General features: G+C 35.6%; 1 protein-coding gene across 1 annotated transcript in view; it reads right to left on the reverse strand.

The window, feature by feature from the left end:
- Positions 1 to 4,206: 4,206 nt before the first annotated feature.
- The window catches only part of TRHDE (thyrotropin releasing hormone degrading enzyme), a 362,821-nt gene continuing 343,416 nt past the window's right edge, over positions 4,207 to 23,611 (reverse strand). The window contains exons 16-19 of the mRNA XM_032854781.1: positions 15,072 to 15,239; positions 14,458 to 14,598; positions 11,897 to 11,978; positions 4,207 to 5,957 (exon numbers count right to left, since the gene is read on the reverse strand). Coding sequence (XP_032710672.1) covers positions 5,814 to 5,957; positions 11,897 to 11,978; positions 14,458 to 14,598; positions 15,072 to 15,239 — 535 coding nt within the window. The 3' untranslated portion in view covers positions 4,207 to 5,813. The remainder of the gene's footprint in view (positions 5,958 to 11,896; positions 11,979 to 14,457; positions 14,599 to 15,071; positions 15,240 to 23,611) is intronic.

Genomic DNA, 23,611 nt, shown 5'->3' on the forward strand with positions numbered 1-23,611 from the left:
TATCTTTTGGTCCACTGGTGAAGAGTTTTGTAATCCATCCTCTCTTTTTACTTATTTTTCAAGGTTGATTGTCTGGCGTATCTGTTCATTATCTGTTGTAGCTTAAAACCCACTACACAACACACTAACATAAAACATTTGGATGAAAACTGTCAATAGGCCATGTGAAGTAACTGTTAAGAACTGAGTGTCAAACCAAAAAGCACTAACTAGCAATTTTTTCTCAAACAAGTCAGTGACAATGAAAAAGTAAGCTAAGTATTCAAGTCCTCTATAGAGACTGGTCTGTACAGATAATCATTATGCTTCTGGGCATATGGGAGGCAGATTGATGACTGACTTGAGCCCCATAAGTCTTGTTTTGCACCGTTTTGAATCCCAGCTAATACCTACCATCAGTCATGTAAACTGATCCCAACTCTTAACCTCAGTCTCCCCGTTGATAAATTGAAACTGATGGTGTTTCAGTTATTAAATGAGATGATGTCTATAAAATGCCTGACATTTAGGGGCACCTGGGTGGTTCAGTGGGTTAAGCTTCTGCCCTCAGCTCAGGGCATGATCTCAGGGTCCTGGGATCCAGCCCTGCATCGGACTCTCTGCTCGGCAGGGAGCTTGTTTCTCCCTCTCTCTCTGCCTGCCTTTCTGCCTACTTGTGATCTCTGTCTGTCAAATAATAAATAAAATCTTTAAAAAGAATTTAAAAAAATGCCTGACATTTAGTAGATGCTCAAAGGTTCATTCGTTTCCTATATTTTATCTCATTTAACATTAATACAGCACACAAAAAATTAATTCAGATAAAAATGAAGAACTGGTCATTATTTTTCTTTTTTCTTAGTGCATTAGTACATGAACTGGGAATTAAAAAAGAGACATTTTCAGTGTACTATCCTTAAAGTACTTAATATTTGAAGTAAAGTTCCTTAATGTGCTATGTGTTCAAAATCTGAATAAAATCATACTGTCTACTAATAGGACCTTTGGTGAAAAACTTATTTAAAAAATATAATGCATATTCTTATACATAAACAGTATACTTAAAATTAGAACATATATTTTTCACCAACTGCTTATTTTTAATAAAGACTCTAAAAACTTTTCTAAACTTTGAAATAAAATTTCATAAAATAAAATTGAAAATAAAAGCTACTAGAGTTCCCTTTTGTTAGCGTTTTCCTGAAGAGAAACCACGTTAAGCAAAATATTTTAATAAAATAATTCCTTACTAATTCATAGCGATTGAACTCAAGGTTACCTTTATATAGCTAAAATTTGAAATTTTAGAATATTTTATAAGTACATTTCTTTACTCAAAAGTTCACATGTACTAATTTGAACAAATACATTATTGCCTAGGATAAGAATTGTTGAACCTGCTTTAAAGAATATATGATTAACTTAAAATTAACACATTGTGAATATACAAATAGTATGCTAAACCCATTTTAGAAAACTTGAACTACTTTTCTTAAGTAGGTTAAACATTTTTCCTGCACCTTACTGATATTATTAAATTGTTCAAATAGCTTTTCTTGAAGATAAATTCTATCCCAATTTATATTCCAATTACAAAGTTTAAACCATGCGGTTTTATTATACTTTCTAAATGTTACACATTTTTGTGAAACACAATTAAGTGCTGTGATACCAAACATTGAGAATTATCCTCAAGTACCATATAAGTTTTGAAAACGAGTGTTCAAAAATAATGCACAATATTATCTATACCTAAAATTTTAGTTTCTCTTACATAGCAGGTAATTATTTTTCATGTCACCCTCACTCTGATTGGCTCATGATTTATGTTTGTTGCATTTACTGTGATGTGAATTCCTCCAGGCCTTTTTCTGCTCCTCCTTCCTTTCCCTTCACAGAGTGCTTTGTGAAATAAAATGTGCTCTATAAATATTTGTTTAATTAAATTGAATTTTGCCCTATATAATTAGCAGTGTCAAATGATAATAATCCAGCTATGATCTCTGGTAAAGGGAGGAAAAAATGTTTAGGAATCTTAATATCTCATTATATAAACTTTTACCATGTCTTTAAGAGGTATATGTGGTTACCTCTTGGTCATCCTGAGAATAATTGAGCTATTTTAGGTCTTCAATTCCTCAGGGGGAAAAAAAAAAATTCCTTAAAATTTTAATAGCCAGTGGATTTTAATTAAATACATCATTGTAACTTTCTTCAGGAATTCCTATACTGCAGCTGCATAAACATTGTTTTTTCACAATTTAGTCTGCATAACATTTTACTGAATATTATTTTCACTGATTTAGATGGAAACCATTTTATCTGTGGTCTGACCATCTGTTACTACAGTTAGAGCTTACCAGAGAAATATGTATAAAAATAAAGCATATTATCAACCATGTTAAAGTCCTATTTAAATAGTGTTCACCAAAAGATCAAAAAAAGGAAACTATAATTAATGAACTATATGTTTTGTCACAATATCAGGCTGCTTATCCTGACTGAAGTGAATTGCTGATGAACATTCCATGCAGTTGTTTGACATCATGCCCATTAGAAACACAGACTTTACAAAATAATATAATTAGTGTAGACCTATTTCATCACGTGTTTTGATGCTGTTTCTGGTATCTGGAAAACCTCCAACTCGTGCAATAGATAGAGGCATTTCAAAATGTCTTTCTAGTTTTGTCGTAGGAAGGCTCTATTGAAAAGCTAAGGTTATTGTGCCTGTTTCCCAGATAACAACTATGTAATTTTCAAGGTTCCTGTTGCTACTCCAAGCCTCAGTTTTCTCATCAGACTATCAGGGCTAATATAATTTATTATGTTAAACATAATAAGCAATAAAACAGCATTTGTAGAAGTTTTTCACAAATGGAATGCAATTTATAAGTATGTTATAATCTTAACCTTGTGAGATATCACAGTTATGTTTTAAATAGCACTGACACAAAAATCTCAGTCTTATGATATAAAGTTTCTTAGAAATAATATAAATCAAAGTCAGCTAAGTCCCAATTTAAAAAAGGTCCAATTAAAATCTGGGTTATTGAAACTCAGGAATCAACCTCACATTGTAGAAATTAACCTTAGAGGTTGTACTCGACTATTTTTTAAAAACATGAAGATTTTAAGAAAAGTTTAAGGGAAAATGTGTGAAAATGGGGAAAACATTTTATTTATAAGTTACCTGGTGATATTTAATATTTGGTATGGTAAACAATTTAGTCCTGTCTAATTGAAACCAACTTTTGTGTTGTATATATATATCGGCAGAGTAAAGATTTAAGCCTAGATATTGAACAATTTCAACAGTTTGTTATTTCATGCATATATAGGACTTGTAAAACATACAAAGAAGAGAAAAAAGATAAAAACTCTATGAAGAAAATAGACTTTTATAACTACATTTTACAGAATATTCCAAGAGATATCATTGGTCATTTTATTATTTTGAAAATATTACTTATTTAAACAACTAAAAAACGTCAAAGCCTGATATAATCTTCAACATTGGAAAGGATAAATTATTGAAAAATATGTAGAACAGAAATTCCATCTCGATGCCATTGATACTACTATACCATTGAACAGATGTTCTATGAGGTATCAAACATTGCACATAATTACACATTTAGGATTTGACATCGTAGCTAAACCAGTTGTTCAAGGCCACTAAAATACTGAAAGAGGATTAAGATTATTAACAGTGGGGAGGAAAAAAAGAACTCTTAAAGGCTTTCTAACTCAAATCTGGAAATGGAGATTTCACTCAAAAAGAATGTCACAACTACAAAGAATTTTCAATAATTCATGACACAAAATAAGACATCCCCCTCTAATTTTTTAATTTATTTACCTCAATTCCATGAATCCAAGGGTGATATGGTACATGTTTTGGACCTGCACTGCAGCGTGATATTTACTATTGTGATGTCTCAGAACTTGTCCCTAAAGGATTTTATATGCGATAAGCACTAGTTAAATTTCACGACTTCTGATCAGCAGAATGACTTAGATTTTCTACTATTACTATGTCTTACTAATACCACACAGTGTCCTTAAAATTCATGTGTTTTAATTGAATGAAGTGCTGAAAATGTTAGGTATGAGTAATAGTCACTAGTTGTTAAAAAGATAAAATTCAGTTGTAGGTGATACTTGTTTGATGGATTAGGAAATTGCTCCTTTTTACAAGGACTCAAAATAAATCTATGGCTCCGGTTTCTATAATACCTATTTTTTCCCCCAGTGCTCAGTGACTATTAGAATCTATTTCTCTCAATAATCTGAGAGAAGATTTGGAGGAGTGGAAAACCTCAGGACAATAAAAAGTGGTCCACAAACTTTTGGCTTGGGTCCAGTGGTTTTGTTGGTATTTTATAACGGCAAACTTAAAATATGTTCATTTTGGATCATCTAAGCAATGTTTGGAGAGCTGGCCTACTGGGTGAGAATTCCATTTAAAAGCACTTGTGTTACATAACAGACAGCCATGGCAAGGGCTATTTAAAATTCCTAGGTAGAAGAGAGCTGTCAATGCCAAAGAAAAAGCTTTGCCCAAGGAAAATAACTGTCCTCTGAATGGATGGCACGACTGGGATCCAAGGGTCGTTACATGGTATCAGACCTACTTGAGGTCCCGTCACTTAATGGAGGATTTGACTGACACAGACACAAAGACCAACACACACACACACACACACACACACACACACAGAAAGTTTTTAACCCTCTGGACCACACAACATGAGATGGAAAAACAAACAAGATGGGAAAGAAACGTTTTCTCAGCACTGATAATTATTAAACATGCACAATTGTTTTATGCAACAGGAAGTTTGACCAGAATGATGACAGAATCTGTATTTAGGATATGTTTCTGCCACTTTGGAGAATTAGAAGAGTGTTTATACACAAATTTTGCTTGAATTCACTTTCATGTAGTAGAATAGACTGTTGTTCAGGAAGTAGATGAAAAAAATCTGTAAGAGTTGAGAAATTTAGTTAGGAAATGGTGGAGAGTGGTGAGATAAATTCTTTTCAGCCTTTTCAAAGTTTGCACAAGTTTATAAAAAGAGATAAAGTTTCTTTGATTAGAAGAGATTCTTTGCAGAAGTGCAGTGTACAACATACTATATACATATAGGGCTTCCCTCTGTACATATACATATGCATACACTATCTATACGCCTTTTTAAACGTATACACGGCTTTAACTCGAAGAAAATGAGTTAGCTACACAGTCATCATTGCAAGACAAGCCAATTGCTGAAAGAAGTGATAATGATCACTTAAAGGGCTATTTCACCTCCCACATTGCCCAGGACTAAGAAGAGAATTCCTTTTCAGTTTTTCTTTCATTGCAACAATGATTGTCATAGATAATCTTTGTGCTTTTGTATAATGCCCATCCTGGATGTAACATATATACACATACGACATCAGACAGTTTAAGTAAGCATGCTGAACACAGGCAGGACCATACAACCATGCACAAAATATTCTGAATATGTTTTTCCAAACTGACGGCAACATCAGCATGCACTACTATCATATTTGGTCCTGTACAAAGAGGAATGTACAGCTGAGGCCATCATGGCTAGTGTCACTTGCAAGAGTTTCTTTAGAGAAGAACACCCAGTAGAGAAACAAAACAGAATGAATGAAACAAAAAATTCCCCCAAAACCAAAAAAATAAATAAATAAAATTTTCCTCCCACACGTTAATGCTGAAAATCTGGCCATTTTCTACATAGCACATTTTCCTCATTCCATAGAAAGCAGGTCTTCTCCCAAAATTCGGAGTCGGATTGTTTATAAGAGAGAGTTTAGTGTCTCAGAGCTTTTCCTAACCATTGGAAAAGCTCATCTTGATAAAGCATTTTCCAGCGCACGTTGGCTTCCACGGTTTCCACAGCTCTCAAGAAAGAGGCAGCAGCTACTCCGTCATAGTTCTTCATGAAGTTCTTCAGCTGGAAATAAACAGTTTTGAATGGTAAATATGCATGCCTCAAACTCCTGTCTAACGTATGTAAACAAGACTGCATGAGAAACGAAGTGCCGCAGCCACCACAGAAGGCATATTTAATACGGGAAGAAAGCTCTCTAACGAAATACAATATAACCAATTGTGCCCATTAAGTGTGGTATAGTATCTTTTGGAACCAGAAGGAAAAAAGAGTGGACATTACAGTTTCAAGAGCTCCAAATTTTCCTCTTGTTTCCTAAGTAAATATTAAAACAGACATATTTATCTTTTCATAATAGGTTGATGGGACTGTGGCCAAGGCTAGTTCTAATTACGAAGCACATCCAATGTCCAAATAGCCTCAAAAACTGAAGATAAGGATTAAAGTTCACTCTTTGTTGGTAGAGATCCAAATCTTCTTCATCATCCCCAAATAAGTAGCATAAGGGGTTGACACTATCTTTAGCAGCAAAGGATTACCAGATATTGGGTGGTGGGAAGAAAGTAACGATGCTATGAAAACTGGATGATTAATGACATTTCAGTGGCCCAAGTGACTCAGCTTAGAAAGAATGAAAGATAGTTAAATGTGGACTCATTTAGCTAGAGACTTAGAGCACTTAATTAAAATAAGTTACCATTTTAAGATATTTTGCTAATATTTTTCTGGATATAAGATTTTCTCTAGAGAGTTCACATATTCTGGGAATGCTCAGGGATTTGGTTTCAAGAGTCTTTCTAGCAGTCTTTCTTTCTGTTCAATATGTTAAGAAACTGGCAACCAACCAACAATCTCAATGCTAATAGGCAAATGTGAAAAATCAGCTTACAACACAGAAACATTAGTGGTGTAATTAGTGTGGGTGTGATTCATCATATGGTGGGTGCCGCATGGAGGACATGCCAGGAGGGAAATGTAGTGCAGCAAGACTGACTCAGGGACAGGGGGAAGGGCATTTAAAATGGACTTCTTAATATCTTTCTGAGTTAATCTAGAAAGTGGTTCATTGGTAGCTCGGTTTGTTTATGACAGTGTTACTTTGATTACATGATACCCATAGGTTTTCTCAAAGTTTTTCCTCCACTTTCCTACAAAGCCCCATGCCCCCGCCCCATGGCATTAGCAATGAATGACCTCATCGCAGAGCTATATCCTTTATAAGACTTCAAAATCCCTATGCTTTGATAACAAACATGTAAAATATCCAACATATAGCAAAGATTTATTGATGCTACCCTGAAAATTGGTTTGACATTTTACCAAATTGACACATGCTAAGAGGAAGAAGGGAAGACATGGGAATTTACTAAATGTCTTCAATATTCAGGGCACCGTGCCACACACATATGCCTGTAACAGGCACACATATATTAAAAGGAAGTCTAATGGAAACACTGAATCATATTTTTAAACTTTAACTGATTAACCCAATAATTCATTTGTATTTATATGTTTGGATTCATTCAGTCTATATTCCTGTAGCACATCATGGTCTATGTCTTGAATTGTTTTATTATACAAATACGTATATCACAGCATACATGTATATATCACATATGTTCATTACAGTGGTATTCTTTACATAATATATGTCAATCAGGAAAAAATTATATTTGCTGCTCTTAAAATACATTCTGCATTATTACAGGCTTTCCTCGGCAGTACTAAATATGCCAGATAGTGATAAATGACCCACTTGCAACTTTGACTTTGTACAGCATGTTCTTGGCCCCTTGGTGGGAGACAGAGCAAGCCAGCCTGAACACTGGAAGTAAAACAGTTAAGTCCTCGTCAAAGGCAAACTATGGGTTTGAATATGAATGTGTTATTGACACAAAGACAGGAGGTCAGATTATCTTGCAAGAGAACCATCAGTAAAAAATGTAAGTGGTGGGTCCCCAGGGATTCATTTCTTAAATCACTATTTAAGTGCACTAAGTACTAGCCTCATGAGCTCAGAGAGCCTGAGGTGACTTGAATGAAACTTGGGAGTAGCTTATTCATCAGAACACATATGGCCCACTTTCCGTGGTTGACACAAATTGATTTTATGCCCAGATTCCTCTGCAGCTCTTCTGGCAAACATGTGGTCAGAGCAGCCATCTAACAGGTCCCGGAGTGTGTGATCATAGCACCTTCCAGACCCTTTGCCTGACTTTAGAGGGCACAGGGTAGATGGAAGACACTTGGCATTCCGGTTTGCTTATTTCTGCAGTTCTTTGGTAGATTTTCTGCTGTTATTAGCTTTTATTATTGTGTTTCCTAAATATTTATGCCATCTTCTGCTTTTATTTGAAAATGTTGCAAGTTTAGACATTTTTATAAAATAGCATTTAGTAAGATGTCAGAGTTGTTTGTGCTTCCTGTTCTTAGCATAAAATTTCTAGACATGTTTGTTAATTTCTCCATTAGAAGGCATTTTCACATTTAAAAAGAAACTCTGATTTTAGGGTACCCGAGACCCTAAACATCACAAAATAAATTATTTGTAGAGAAAATTGCAAAACATAATATACTCTCAGTAACCATATAAATGAATTGAATTAGCTATTGCCCTATTATGAGGTTTATATTTTCAACATTAAAACTGTAAATGGGATGTCTGTGATGCCCAGGATCTATGTTCCTCCACAACAGGGCTGCCGATGAGGTTCAAGAAGCAGAAAAAGGAGCGCTGGGGAGAATTGCTCAACAGACATCAGTATGAAAAACTGGCAAAGGGCTTCTGTCGCTTCCTCAGGTTGTACTTCCATTAGTTTAAAATTAAGGAAATAACACACTGTTTCATGGAGAAATAGTGTTCAAATTGCTAGAGCCTCGTAATTAGAAGGAAATTGCCAGTTTCAGGTACTAGAATGCAGTTTTGGGGAAGGGACCTTGCAACTACTCCTATTTCTCTACTGAATGCCCCTGGGTCTAATGGGGTCATTAATACCTCAGCTGAGTTTTCAGAATTCATAAAGATGCCGGTTCCCTTTTGATCTATATATACTCTTGAAAATAAGAATATTCCCACATCCAAAGGGAGGGCATTGGGTTTTCTGCTTGTGAGGTTCATTGGTTATTAGAGGATGAGTCTGGAATTTCCTCACCTGCTTTATATTAATGAGCGTGGGAGGAGGGAGTAATTAGCAATACAAAGCAAACACCCATCCTACTCTACAACAGTGGTCCCCAATCTTAAAGACAATGGTGAGGTAAGGAAAGTATGGAAAAGCCTCAGAGGGCAATTGTCAAACTAGAAAGTCAGCACAAGCTGCCTTGTCAGGAAGCGATTCCTAGCTCATGCCACAGCCAGACGGTGTGAGGTTAGCTGCTGTGTAGATAATGGAATAAAAACCACAGTTTAGTTTCAAGTGTGAAACTGCACTTTTCATTACAAGGACATTTCAGATGACAATTAAATCAAGTGGAAAAATATTAAAAATATGTGTGAAGTAAGTAAAACAAAACGGTCAGCATACAATAAAGTCAAATAAATATCCATTTAAAAGATGTTTTCCCAGCGCCTGGGTATACCTGAAACAAGGAAAGTAGGAAAGACCGACAAGAGTTTGAGGGTGAAGAAAAGGAAGCGGGAACAGAAGTGAGGCAGCAGGAAAGGAGGCAAAGGCAGAGAATACTGGGGAGAAGACAGGAGAAGGAAGGGTGCTACAAGAGAGAAGGAGGAGGGGAAGGAAAGAGTAGAAGAGATTTTTCACTTCTGTGTTCACTTCAATGGCTTCATAGGTTGTGACTAAATGAGTCTTTTACTCACTGATTGTTGAATGTAAAATCAAGAAATTAAAAGTACTTCATTTAAATACAGAGAAAATTGGAAGCAATCATTCATTTAATTGTTCTTTCATTGTTTCATATGGATATGAAAGGAGTCCTTCTCATTTAGCTTCCTTTATTAAAAAAATTTAGTAAAACATGGGCTGGGGCTTTCAGAACCAAATCCTTTAGGGTTGGGAACACACAGCAGGGATAAAAATTGAATTTCAAATCATTACAATCAGAGACTTAGCTTAGCTTAGCTCGTCACGTGCAAGAATCCAAGTCAGTGCATGTGGGATGATCGTACAACACCGGGCACTATTAGAAGATGTTAAGGATAGTGCCAGGGTGATGCTTCTGGGGAAATGCTGCTGGATATGTTTAGTTCTGGGTCACAGCCCAGATATCCGATGAGTGAGAGCCAAGGAAGCCATGATTGTCAAAGCCGAATCTCAGCTATCCTTTGTAATGGAGTGAAGCAGCAGAAAAAAAAAAGTAGATGGTTGAAGCCCAGCTCATCAGAATCATTTAAAAGGATCTAGGGGCACCTGGGTGGCTCAGTGGGTTAAAGCCTCTGCCTTCAGTTCAGGTCATGATCCCAGGGTCCTGGGATCGAGCCCCACATCGGACTCTCTGCTCAGCGGAGAGCCTGCTTTCCCCCCTCTCTCTCTGACTCTCTCTCTGCCTACTTGTGATCTCTGTCAAATAAATAAATAAAATCTTAAAAAAAAAAATCGTATCGGGATGCCTGGGTGGGTCAGTTGGCTAAGCGACTGCCTTCAGCTCAGGTCATGATCCTGGAGTCCTGGGATTGAGTCCCAAATCCGGCTCCCTGCTCAGCAGGGAGTCTGCTTCTCCCTCTGACCCTCCCACTTCTCATTCTCTCTTTCTCTCTCATTCTCTCTCTCTCAAATAAATAAATAAAATCTTAAACAAAATTTGTTTTAAAGTATCTATATGTTTTTCCTCCCTCCTACATATTTATCCCTCCCCATTTCACACCCCCTCTTCTACAAATGTGAGTTAAAGGCTAGGGGGAAAAAAAAAAAAAAGCTGGTTTAAATTTCCAGAGAAATAAACCAGGAAAAAAAAAAAAAAAAGAAACATTAGATATACTCTAAACCAGACACTAGTCCTTAAAGAATTGTTTATTTTGGGGCGCCTGGGTGGCTCAGTGGGTTAAGCCGCTGCCTTCGGCTCAGGTCATGATCCCAGGGTCCTGGGATCGAGCCCCGCATCGGGCTCTCTGCACAGCAGGGAGCCTGCTTCCCTTCCTCTCTCTGCCTGCCTCTCTGCCTACTTGTGATCTCTGCCTGTCAAATAAATAAATAAAATCTTAAAAAAAAAAAAAAAAAGAATTGTTTATTTTCTTTAATGAAATTCATGTATGATTAAATCAAGCAGAATTTTCAACAAACTATTAATCTCAATATATATTGCCAGATATATCCTCTTTCATACACTAAATTCATTCCACTGAACAGACTAGATAGCACGAAGCTTTATAATCACACCTGGTGATCCACACCCTGTAATCCGCCTGAACATGAAGCAGGGAGACTCAAGTTCTATATCTTAACATAATCCTTGATCCTTTGTACCCAAATGCTGAGTCATTGTGACAGGATGGTTCTGTTATTTCTAGGATCCCAACCTGGGTTCACATCATCAGCCCAGGAGCAGCGGATTGGATCAAAGATACTGGGAGTGGATTTGGAGTCCTGGAGTTTGAGAATCATTATATTCAAACACCTCTTGAAGGCATTTTATGTCTGTCTGTTCTTAAGATTGTATTTACTTATTTGATAAAGAGAAAGCTAGCATTCACATGTGCGGGGGCACAGAGGGATGGGCAGAGGGGGAGGAAGAGGGACAAGTAGACTCTGCACTGAGTGCATAGAGCCCCAAGAGGGGATCTCAAAACTCTGAGATCATGACCTGAGCCCAAACCAAGAGTCAGATTCTCAACCGACTGAGCCACCTAGGTGCCCCCCAAGGCATTTCATGTTTAATATAATAGAAATACCTTTGCAAATAATGAAGTAAGTCAAGTCTTTAGCATGAACGTGTGTTTTTTAAAGAAATGGATATGAGTCTGTCAGAAAAAAAGTGGTTAAAATAAATGTATAATTTTATATATTTATAAAAGAAAATCATTAGAACTCCTGTATTAAAATATTTACCTCTTTGAGTTCACCTTCGGTATTAAGAAATTCTGTAACTCCACTAATGAGTTTGGAATTCATAAATAATGCCTCTCCATACCTAGAAAGATTTAAAAAGAAAAAAAAAGTCTTGATGTTATATAAGCAATAATTTAAGAAATCCTACTCTTCAGATTTTTTTTTTAAGAATCCTTTTCAAGGGCACCATTTGACCAATGTTATCTTGTTTCCATTAAGATGTCAGACCATTTCAAGGTCATTTCTCCAGGGAGCGAGGGAGGTGCAAAGATCTGTGACTGCAGAATAACATTAGATGCCACCTGATTTGGCTCAAAATGTTTCAGGGAGGTCTATGTTGTAGTACATTAAAAAAAAAAAAAAAAAAAGGAATCCTCTAAAATTAGATTTAGGAATTATTGTTATATTTTCGATCTAAGGCCTGAGGAAGAAATATTTTAAAACTTTCAACTTTAAAGCAACCTAGTTCACTATAAGAAAAAAATAAAATAAAAAAAGGAAATCCCAACAAAAGAAAGAGGAGTATAAGACAAACTTGGGCATTAACAGTATGTCACACAGATCCTTTGGTCTAGTCAGTCACAACTGACATTGGCATTCTCCTTTTTCATGCTTAGAAACTGAGCCAAATTTCTTTGAAATGCTTCCCAAATATTAGTATGTTTTCATATAGACATTAAATTGAAGTATTTAGTTGTTCACCTGGATTGCATAATCCTTGTGCCACAGACATAAATTCTTGACTCGTGACCCACAGTAAGGAGCAGTTTGTATTGGTGAGTTGGAAAGGATTCTCATTTTATTGATTTATCTCTGTTGTGCTAAGGATACCTATCACAGACTACCATACTCTCAGAATTAAGATAAAAAAGATTCTGAGGTTTTGGAAGCAAAGGTTCAGCCCCCATTATAAGAGGTTTTCTAATGCTTCCCTTACAGCATTGTGGCACCTTTCTTTTAGGACTTGTTAAATTGACAATATCTCAAGCCTAATTGTCATACATGACCAGGGGGTATCTGTAGTTTTCCAAGTGTCTGGCTTGAGCAATTGGTGGATGGCCATAATATTTACTGAGGAAAGGAAGACAAGAGGATAATGATAGGTTTAGCTTTGCAGGTACACCTCAGTAGGGTGTTCCAAACAGGCAACTGTCTATCATAGAGTGAAGCTTAGACAAAATGTTTGAGTAAGAGATCTAGATTTGGGAGCAATTGAAACCATTAGAATAGATGGCAATTAAAAGCAGGGAGAATCTGCAAAAGATAGAGTACCTTGGACAGCACTTCCATGAACTCCAGTGTTTAAGGACTGCTAGAGCAGTAGAAGCTAATGAAGAAGACAGTTCTATTTGCCAAGATTTTAAACATTTCCAAATCTCAACCTTTTTAGCTTTTGGTTAGCGACCATGGACTCTCAAGTGATACAAAATAAGCATAGTAAGAACCAAACATTTTTTGGTTGGGACTGAACTATACATGCCCACTATGCTGAACTCTGATAGACAAAACCACTCCCTACACAGACTGTGTATTGGCAGATATTTGACACTTTTTAAAGTGAAATGCTCCGATATATTAATTTCACCTTGTATCTGACTATTCACTATATTATAGTACATGAGAGCAAAGCAAGTTCTAATCTTCCAATCATTCCAATTTCTGAGCTGCAAATACAAGAAAGCTAATATGTCTTCTAGGAATATCAGCACTTTCTGACGAAATATTTGTAGATAGAATTGTGTTTTAACAGGACACATCCATTCAAATGGAACCCTTTATACAAGGGCGACTGAGAAAGGTCTATGTACCTTAAAAACATGAAGTTTACACGCCAATTTTTAATAGACAGAACAAGAGGTCTGGTCACTTTTTGGGGACATTTAAGTTTGAGAACACATAGCATCTACATGCTCTATAATAAATTAAATTTTAAAATGCCATAGAGATTATCAGAGTAATAAATCAACATTTATTATAATATATTTGAATACATAATGAAACATTTTCCTAAATTGAGGCTGAAAAAGTCTCATCATGAAACAAGATGTCTCAGGAATGAATTCTATTGAAACTAGGATTATACAATGATTCAAATGTTCCTTTTCTATATCTTGGTTTTATTTCAGGTGTTTTATGATATTTACATATAAAGAAAATTTAAAAACAATTCTAGCAGAGGTTAAATTTTCTTGTTATGTAATATAATAATTATATCTGATTTATAAATCATTTTTTCTATAACACATTCAGAATACAGTTGTATGATATTTCTTCAACCTTAGACAACTTAATAGATTTTCCACAAACGTTGTACTGCTAAACATTTTACTCCCACATTTCCATATATAATCACAGTCTTTAATCTTTATTACATGAATAATACTATAGAATCGTTAAAATAATTCTGAGTTTCACAGGAGTGGCAACACTCAACTTGGCTATTTTAAAATCCAATTCTATTATCTGGACCTTAGTTTTAACACAAAAAGTTGGGTCTTTATCTCTACTATGTCACCTTTAATTTACTCACTCAGGTTTGAATGATTGAACTCTTATTCTACCTGGTATTTAATATCTTCCATTTATCTCTGAAAAACTTCCAGGCAAGGTCTCGGCCATGTGGATTTCGAGCGACATGGATTATCACATCAATTGCATCTTGATCTAATACCACCTCAGAATTCAGTGATAGATTCAGAAGCCTTTAAGGACAGAATTGTAGAAAAGCTTTTAGCCCAATAACTTAAAAATTTTTATAAAATTACAAAAATTACACGCTTTAATTTGTCATATTCTTTAGAAGAACAGTCCTGTGTAAACTACCAATACAACTTATCAACAGAACAATTTTCTGTTTTTAAAAGGGGGAAGAGCAAATTCATAGCATTTTAATTAGCTCATTAATTAAATTTAAAAAAATCTTGCTGGTGAAGAAATCACAAGTTTGTTCTGATGCTATCAACTCACTTAAAAAATCTTTATAGTGAGAAACAAAGGTATTTCTTTCAATTCAATTAGCGTTAGTCATGTCAATACGGCAGTTTTCTTTAGCTGTAGAAAATATATCCTAGTGTAACTAGCTTATATTCAAGGAAATAAAATCAAGTTCAGTGTACTTTGATTAACTGAGAGTACTCTCATTACACAAATAAATTTAGAAAATTAATTGACTCACCTATTTAATAAGTTCCTGTCATCACTGCAAGTTAAGGCTTCCAATAATATTTTCTTCTCAGAAACTGCTGTAGTGGAGTGGAATTTCATCCATATGAATTCCCAGACATCCTCATCTAGTAGTGAAACTCCTGTACAGTAGACGATGTCTCTAACATTTAGTGGTATTCTAAAGAAGCAACCCATGGTGGTTTTCTGTTAATTAAATGCTTCATAGCATTGAAACTAAAGACAGATGTTGCTTTACTACAGTCAGTTTTTAAAAAGATGATTTTGTTAATCAGATTTTACCTGAAAGAGAATAATACTATATAGTAACAAGATTTTAAAAATTGGCAATTGAATGATGCAAAATAATGTATTTTGAATGCAAGTTTTGTTTCTATTCTTGAAACTATATTTAAACCAAAGTCACAGGGTGCCTGGTGGCTCAGTAGGCTAAATGACTGCCTTAGGCTCAGGTCATGGTCTCATGAGGCCTCCCTGCTCACAGGGGAGCCTGCTTCTCCCTTTCCCTCTGCCACTCCCTGTCAAATAAATAAATACAATCTTAAAAAGAGTCAGAATACAAAGGCTTAAAGAAACAATGCAAGCAGGATGCTTATAGTTCCACCAACATTAATACACTTATCAAAGATTTTGCTCTCATAATTGGTAGACCCAAGAATGGCAAGGAAGCACAGATTGAAGAGACTAATTTGAATAAAACAAACATCTCTCCTAAAATCATGGACAGGTGTCCCTAAAATTATTTTTCTCAAATAGGCCTTCACATTGCAGAACGTAGAAGATTACTGATAGAGATAATAAACAGATAAAACATAAAGTAATAAATTTTGAGAAAAAAATGTCTTTTTCCCTACATTTACAAAAGTGACTATAAAAATAGACTAAATTTTGACTTGGACTCCAAAATAAATATTATGGTGGGAAAGTGTGAGTGGATTTAATTACTCTTGACTATTTATAAGTTATAAATGCTCATGTTTACTCACCATAGCAATTTTCTACTAAATATTGTCCTCTCGAGTCTCAGCATATATGCCACATTTTAAAAAACTGACTTCCCTGAAAGTACACTAGAATACTTACAAAAAGTCAAAAAAATATATTCTGCTTTGTGTCATATTCAGTGATCCACTATTTAAGTTTCTTACTTGTAACTTGAATGTGGCTGATAAGAGGTGTTTTTTTCTGGATAGCAAGATAAAAAACCCTCTCTTCTAAAGATTTAGGATCTTGACTGATGGTTAAAACATTGCTATGGTTGAAGGGCTATTTAGAAAACAGGAGGAAGTATCTGAATGATCACCGGGAAGATGCTTCATCTGGCTCTGTTATGCAGCTACGGAGGACGTAGGACACTCAGAATATGGAGCATTGGGCTTCAGGATACCACATGCTGAGATTTGCTAGAAGAATCGTACAAAATTAATTGTTCCCAGAAATGCCTAAAACTATATTATTCTGTCTCTTTCTAGAAGTAAGTGATCTGGAGTGTTAGGACAAAAGTTACTTTAATCTTGCTGACTAAAGCCTTTTGTCTTTGCGGTATTAGAAGGCAAGCGCTCTGCTTGTTTTGTTTTAAACAAAAGAACACAGACATCAGCCCAGAGCTTCAGAAAACATTGCTGCCACATTTAATCATGGTAGATGCAATACAGGATTACAAATATGCCTCCATCTTTACTAACGATAATAAGAAAATGAAGAAACTTCATTTTTTTTCTCTAAATCAACAGCTCGAAAGGAGGATGAGTCTTTTCTTTCAAATATTATAGGTTACAGAGCAAAACACTGTATAAAAGTTATGACTTTAGCCAAGCAGTCAACAAAAAAATTTGCAAGAAAAAACAATAAAATGTCTACTGAAATCATCAGCTCATCAATCAATGTATATTTTCCTTTTTTTCTCAGTGTACATTTTCTTAACGTTAGCTCTAACAGAGAGTCATTAAGTTATTAATGTATTAAAGAGAATATAGAGATAGAGTCCATTGAATCAAGTTTGTTACTGCCTATGAAATGCATCTCCAATATCAATGGTTTCCAGTAGAAAAAGCATACAGAAATAAGGAAAATGCAAAAAAAAAAAAAAAAAAAAAAAAAAAAAAGAAAAAGAAAAAGAAAAAGAAACCCACCAGATACTAAACTATATTCCTTAGAAACAACTTGACTGCCATATATCAGCAATAGTCCATATTTCATTATTCAGTAGATGCTGTTGGCTGATGCAGAACTGTTTAAGAGGCACATACAAATGAATAAAAGGACTGTCCCTCCAAAGCCCTGGGTACTGGCTGGAGGAGCACAGGAGGTAGAAAATAACACCTCTGGGCAATACCATGTTTCAAGTTACACATTTTATTTAGTCTATATAATAATATCATGATGTCTGCCTTATACATTTCTTTTTGCAAGTGAGGGGACTCTGTTCTGAGAGAGGATATTTTGCTCTATCACCACGATATAGTAAACTGAGATCCAAGATGATCTGTACAAGACAGTCTTTCCCATTTTTATCAGCTTAGAGATGGCTAATGACAACAAAAGTATGATACGTTGGTTGTTGGTTTTTTGTTTTTTGTTTTTTTGTAAGATTTTACTTATTTATTTGACAGAGATCACAAGTAGGCAGAGAGGCAGGTGGGGGGTGGGATGGGGGGGGAAGTAGGCCCCCTGCTGAGCAGAGAACCTGATGCAGGGCTCAATCCCAGGACCCTGGGATCATGACCTGAGCCAAAGGCAGAGGCTTAACCCACTGAGCCACCCAGGTGCCCCTGATATGTTGGGTTTTAATAGTAGTAGTAGTCAGAGTAATATGGACACATCCAACCTATCATTTTCTCAGTGCTCAACTGGCCATAGGGTCGCCGCTAATCTTTTTTTTAAGTTAATTTTCTAATACACAGTTTAATCAGTCGTCTTTGAGAAATATGTAATGTTGGTGAGACCAGATTTCCAACAATAAGTATCCTCAGTGCTCCCTAGCACTGAACTGGTACTTGTTAAAATGCCGCCTCTGGGCCAGCATAAGGACAGAGGCTAGCGGTGTACTGAAGGAACTGCTCTATGGCAATCTGGCCATACACACAGCAAGAAGAAAAAAAATCTTAAAAGGGCACTCAGCAATAAAGTGCTGGATGAAATGACAGAGAGACCACCCTGAAGGAATGTAGCAGAAGTTATTCTGGGCAATGGAGGCCTTTAAACTCAAAGCTGCCCAGAATAGGGGCTGATTCTGGATCTCAAGCTGCAGTGTCAAACCCAGAGAAAAATCCCATAATTTGGATTTGCTCTGCCAGAAGCTGCAGGTCAACTTTCAGGCTTTTCAGCAGCTGGCCCTCTGTGCATAGCAGATGAATCAAATTTGGTTACTAGAAAAATGAGACACACATATGTTTACATATTTAATCTCAATCCTGCGGATGGTCCTTTGAAAAACAGCCCTCAGTCTCGTCTGCAAATCCCCAAACTCTCAGGAAAGAAATGACTCTATTAGCAGATGCCATGAGTACGCGCTGCTTCGGCTTTACAGGTCTCCTTCCAAGAGCAAGGACAGAGCCGATTAACCGGAGAATACCGTCCGGATTTTTCGAGCATCGCTTCCCATGGCATCCACTCCTCAACTTCCTTACCCACCCACCAGCTAAGGAGTCAGTGGATAGTTCACAACATTATTGTACTCGTTGCTGAAAATAAAACAAGACTGGTGAGCACCGAATTTGCTAAGGGCCTTGGTTCCCGATGATTTCCATTGTTAATGAAGCCCCTTTTGTTGCTAAATTTGTAAAGATGTTCTAATAACATTTTAGCAAAATGATTGCTCTGGGGACAGTTTAAGATCTCTTTGTATAAACCAAAGTCATTAGGAACAAATGAAAAAGCTCATTTGTTGGGAAAGCATGGGCTGAAAACCCCACGGAACCCATAGTTATGAGCAGTACAAATGAGTTTTGTGAGATTCTTGATATCAGGATAACAGGGAGATGGGCCCCTTCTCATGGACATGGAAATTGTTTATAAGAATGTGAATATCCCACGGTCATTTCTTTTAAACTTCTGCCTCAGAAATAAATCTTTTAATGGAATTTTATTATCTGAGAAGGAAATGTGCTTATATTTCTCCATGTGTAGTATCCATAATACAGAACGAGGAAGCTAGTCTCTCCCAGCTGCCTTCATAGGAGATGATTGGAGGAGTGCTTAGCCAAAAGGAAGTGTCTTTATCTTCTCGAGAGTCTAACACTGCAGAAAATTATACCTAATTAGTGTAACTTGTATTATAGCTTTTACTCTATTCTCATTTCAAACAGGGCCATGACAAAGTTGATTTGTTTGGTGAAAGTTTTGAAAGCAAAAAAGTTTTGAAAGCATAGCAATATCATCTTGAAATGATATATTTTGTATTCTGGTGATATGTTGAATCTTTTTTACTTTACCAAAAGCAGATGCATGACAATGAAATACTTTGGGGTAGAGGTTAAAAACATTTAGTAGGTGGAAAAATTGAGGAATTTTTTTAAATTTAGAAAAATTTAGAAATTTTTTTTTTACTGAGTTAAATAATGATGGTGGAATGGGACTAGTATCTTGAATCTCAGTAAATTGATATTTTAGTTTTTAAATGGAAATTTGTGAAGTAGGTTGATAAATTCATATAAATAATTAAACAAATTTCTGAAGATTTTGCTATAAAAGTTTTCTTTGTTACAGGTGTTTTTTAAGGTAAAATACCAGGACACATCTAAAATAACAATCAGGGACTGGTTTAAGATAGAAATAGCAACAGAGAATGAGATGTCATAGATTAATATTTAATGATATGATAAAATACATTATTTAATATATGAAATATATTATTAAGGATGAATATAACATATAAATAATACCACTATATTAAGTGAAAAAAAATAATGTTTATGTTAGAAAGACTAAAAGAAAAAGAACAAGAAAATATTAACATTTGCCTCTGAGTTGAGGGATTACAGTTAACTAGTCTTCCTTTTTGTAATGCATATATTTTTAATTTAATCACTAAATAAATTTGACAATTACTTTGGAAATAAGATAACTGAAGTATAATTACATTTATAAAGACAAAATTCTATTACTATTAGAGTAAAACATATTCCAATATAGAAAAATGCTATTGAATAATATGTAGAAACAATTCTGATGATTCAGTTAAAATGTCTCCCAAAGAAAATAATACAGGCCAAAGGGAAAAAAAAATCGTACTATCTTAAAATATAAATTTTCATGCTTAATCATGATAGGGGTCTATTTTTAAGCAGGTTCTCAGTGGACCTAATTTGGCCAATAACTGCCTCTAGGACCAGGCAAGTCAAGGTCATTGCTTTCGGCTTCATTTTTCATCCTAATTGGACAGGGCTAACCTACATGAGTTCTAAAGTCCCTTCCTGTTCTGTTAGTATAAGATTCTTTTCATTAGTGATTGTATTAACATTGAAATGCAGATTTAATTATTTTCAAAGACAATGAAAAAAGTTTCTTAAATCACTAGCCTCTCAAAGAGCGCCTGTTTCTTTTAGTGGCACTACACATTAGTTTAGTGTGTGGCCTACTATTTAATTAATCTTAATTAATTTGCAGTTAATTCATTCATTTGAAAGATCCCTTGCCTAGTCTAAAATTTAAAAGACAGCTTTGGTTGAGGCTTCCTCATCAATACTCTAGGTCTTGTTTGACCTTATAAGTATTAGTACCCTTATTTCTTTCAGGGCAATCATTGACATTAAAATATCAGACTGAAAAATAACCTGCATTTACAAAGTTTGATCCTGGTCATAGTAACCCCTACGGCCATCTTTCATTCTATCTCCATTCCTTTGTCCCTTAGCTGCTCCCAAGAAGCTGTGTGGAATAAAAACTTAAAGCTGTTTCGAAAGAACATGTGACTTTTTGCACCTGAGAATCAGTTTCCTCATCTGGAAAATGGGGAAAACCATTCTTTCGGTTTTTTCAATGATTAAGTGAAATCATGTTTAGCAAGGGTGTAGCGCAGTGCCCAGTACATATCTGGAGCTCAGTATGGGCGTTATCTAAATGCTTCGCATAGCCAAGTACTGGGTACACAGAAAATTGTCTCAATTTGTGGTAATGACATTCCTCCTCATTATTTTTATTATTACTATTACTAGTAGTATGAAGGAGCAAACAAATCTTTCCCAAAAGTGTACAGGACTAAAAAGAAAGCAGAAATAAAGTTTTCAGACAACCTCACCACAAGTGAATAAGAAATTATAAAAATCATGACTGACAATACATTAAGGCATTATGATAAAAACAGTTTTATAATCCTACCTAATTTCACTGGTATACTTGTCAATCAAACACCCACTAAACTTATAAAAAACCTGGCACCCGAAAGCAGCATTGTTTTATAGTATCTCTACAAGGCCCCTAGCCATGAATCCCCTGTGCACGGTGCATCGGTGACCGGTGGAAAGAACACGAGGCCGCAAGGCTGTGGGCCGGGCACCTGTGGGGCAGCAGCTGGGGCTGCTCTGTTTCCAGAAGCTTCTCTCACTTGTGACCACACAGCGCCTGCTCATTCCCACTGAAACTTGAGCATGACAAAAGGAATACTAAAACCTTGGAATGAAGGAAAAGGCAGTTCAAAACTAGACTTTGTGGCCCTTTGGACCTCAAAAAATAGAGGTGGATAAACCAGGTGGATAACAGACCAACTGTATTTAAAATTGTTGTGTTCTGAAATGATCAATACCTCTTTTGGTTTGAATTTAGCATATTTGTAAAGAGTCATATGCCACTCTTTCCATATGAAAGGAAAAAGGATTGCTGAAAGGAGGGCTCATCTTAATTGCTACTATCTGGAGTTTATCAAAAGACTATATTTTAAGATAACAGCACTCCCTTAAGTGGCTTTTATAATTAAAATAATTGTACTTTAAAAGAGACTTTCACTTTCTTTAACCTGAAATAATATACAGGACATTACATTTTAAACTTTTAAGTCCCATATATAAAACAGCTATTATTTCTACTGGGTAGGAAGGAAGAGAGATGGTGAGTGTAAATATTTAGGCTATAAGACCACTCTATAAAATATAATTGCTAAAGCACAAAAATGTAAGAACCCAGGTGACCCAGACAACATTACCAAAAGAGGATAAAAAGAAGGAGACATCAAAGAAAAGGTAGAAAAAAGAACACAAGTGAGGAATGTACAGAGAGGCCCAAACATTCAGCATGATGATGACAAAGACAGGCAATGACAAAGAGCTACAAAAAGGTAAAAGAGAAAAAAAAAGCAAGCAATTAGAGAACAGAGAATTTGTGACTTGACTTGTTTAAACTGTTTCTTTGTCCTGGACTGTAACCACTCCACTGAAAAGCCTAGAACATTGTTATTTAACATTTCACAACTCAGAATCCTTATGACATACAGAATCAATTATACCCATGAGAGCTCAAAAAAATCAAACTGCTTTATAACAAAAGTAGAAAAATTAAGATATCTCTGATGACTCACTCTGAAACAGTGGGCAACAGCCTGCTAGTATAAATAGTTCTAAGAGCATAGCATCATTTAAAACTTAAGAGGTATACAGTTGTAGTAGACATTGTGAAATGCATGATAAATTGCCCTATTTATAGATGCCTGTGTTAGAGATAAGATTAATTGTTTCCTGATTACCAGGTGCCCATTATCCTTGGCTTCTCAAGGAACCCGCTCTGTCTTGATCTGTGATATTTACATTTCTTTCATTGGGCTCTGGCCATAGCACTGTAAAGCTAAGGGCCTGCTGGGATAAGAAATCTAAATTTACATACATACATATGATGGTGATGTCCGAATCACAATGATTAGGAATCAGTATGTGAAGACCCAAGATTAGATTTATCATCTGCCAATGGAAAATATGCCCAATTATGACTATGAAGACACAAGATAATGATGGGAATGACACATTGGTGACATCAGCAATCCAATCCATAAGCTCTGTTCTCATTCAAATCATGACCCAGGCCTGAGTGTTTGTAAAAACCCTACCTGATGACATTGAGCTCCACCTTGACAAATAACTCTTATTGCCCAGGCATAATTTATAGCAACACTCATTGTCTTCTGTATTCTTCATAGAAAGGTTGAAAATTATATAGATTTATTGTATCCATCAAAATACTACTGCTATAAATGGGAGGGCCTGTGCAAATGCAGTTTACTTTCATTTCTAATGCACTGTCAAGGTCACTGAGGTTAACAAGACTGTTTATCCAGCCTGGGAAGAATCAACTACAGCAATTCAGTTAATTTTTTTAGGATAACCACTAAGCTGTGATGTGGAGGCAGTAAGTAATGTATTTTTCTCACTAGCAAGGTCCCCAACTAAAAATAGATTTTACTTTGGCCAAAGTAAATTCTACTCTTTGTGTGTGTGTGTGTGTGTGTGTGTGTACACACCCTAACCAACATGTAATTGTCAGGTTTTCAGAGATTTAACTGGCAGATTCACTACACAAAAAAAAAAAAAAATACAGTACTTTCTGAAA

This window comes from Lontra canadensis, unplaced genomic scaffold (genome assembly GCF_010015895.1).
Source record: "Lontra canadensis isolate GAN:19392208 unplaced genomic scaffold, GSC_riverotter_1.0 scaffold9, whole genome shotgun sequence".
Lineage (NCBI taxonomy): Eukaryota > Metazoa > Chordata > Mammalia > Carnivora > Mustelidae > Lontra > Lontra canadensis.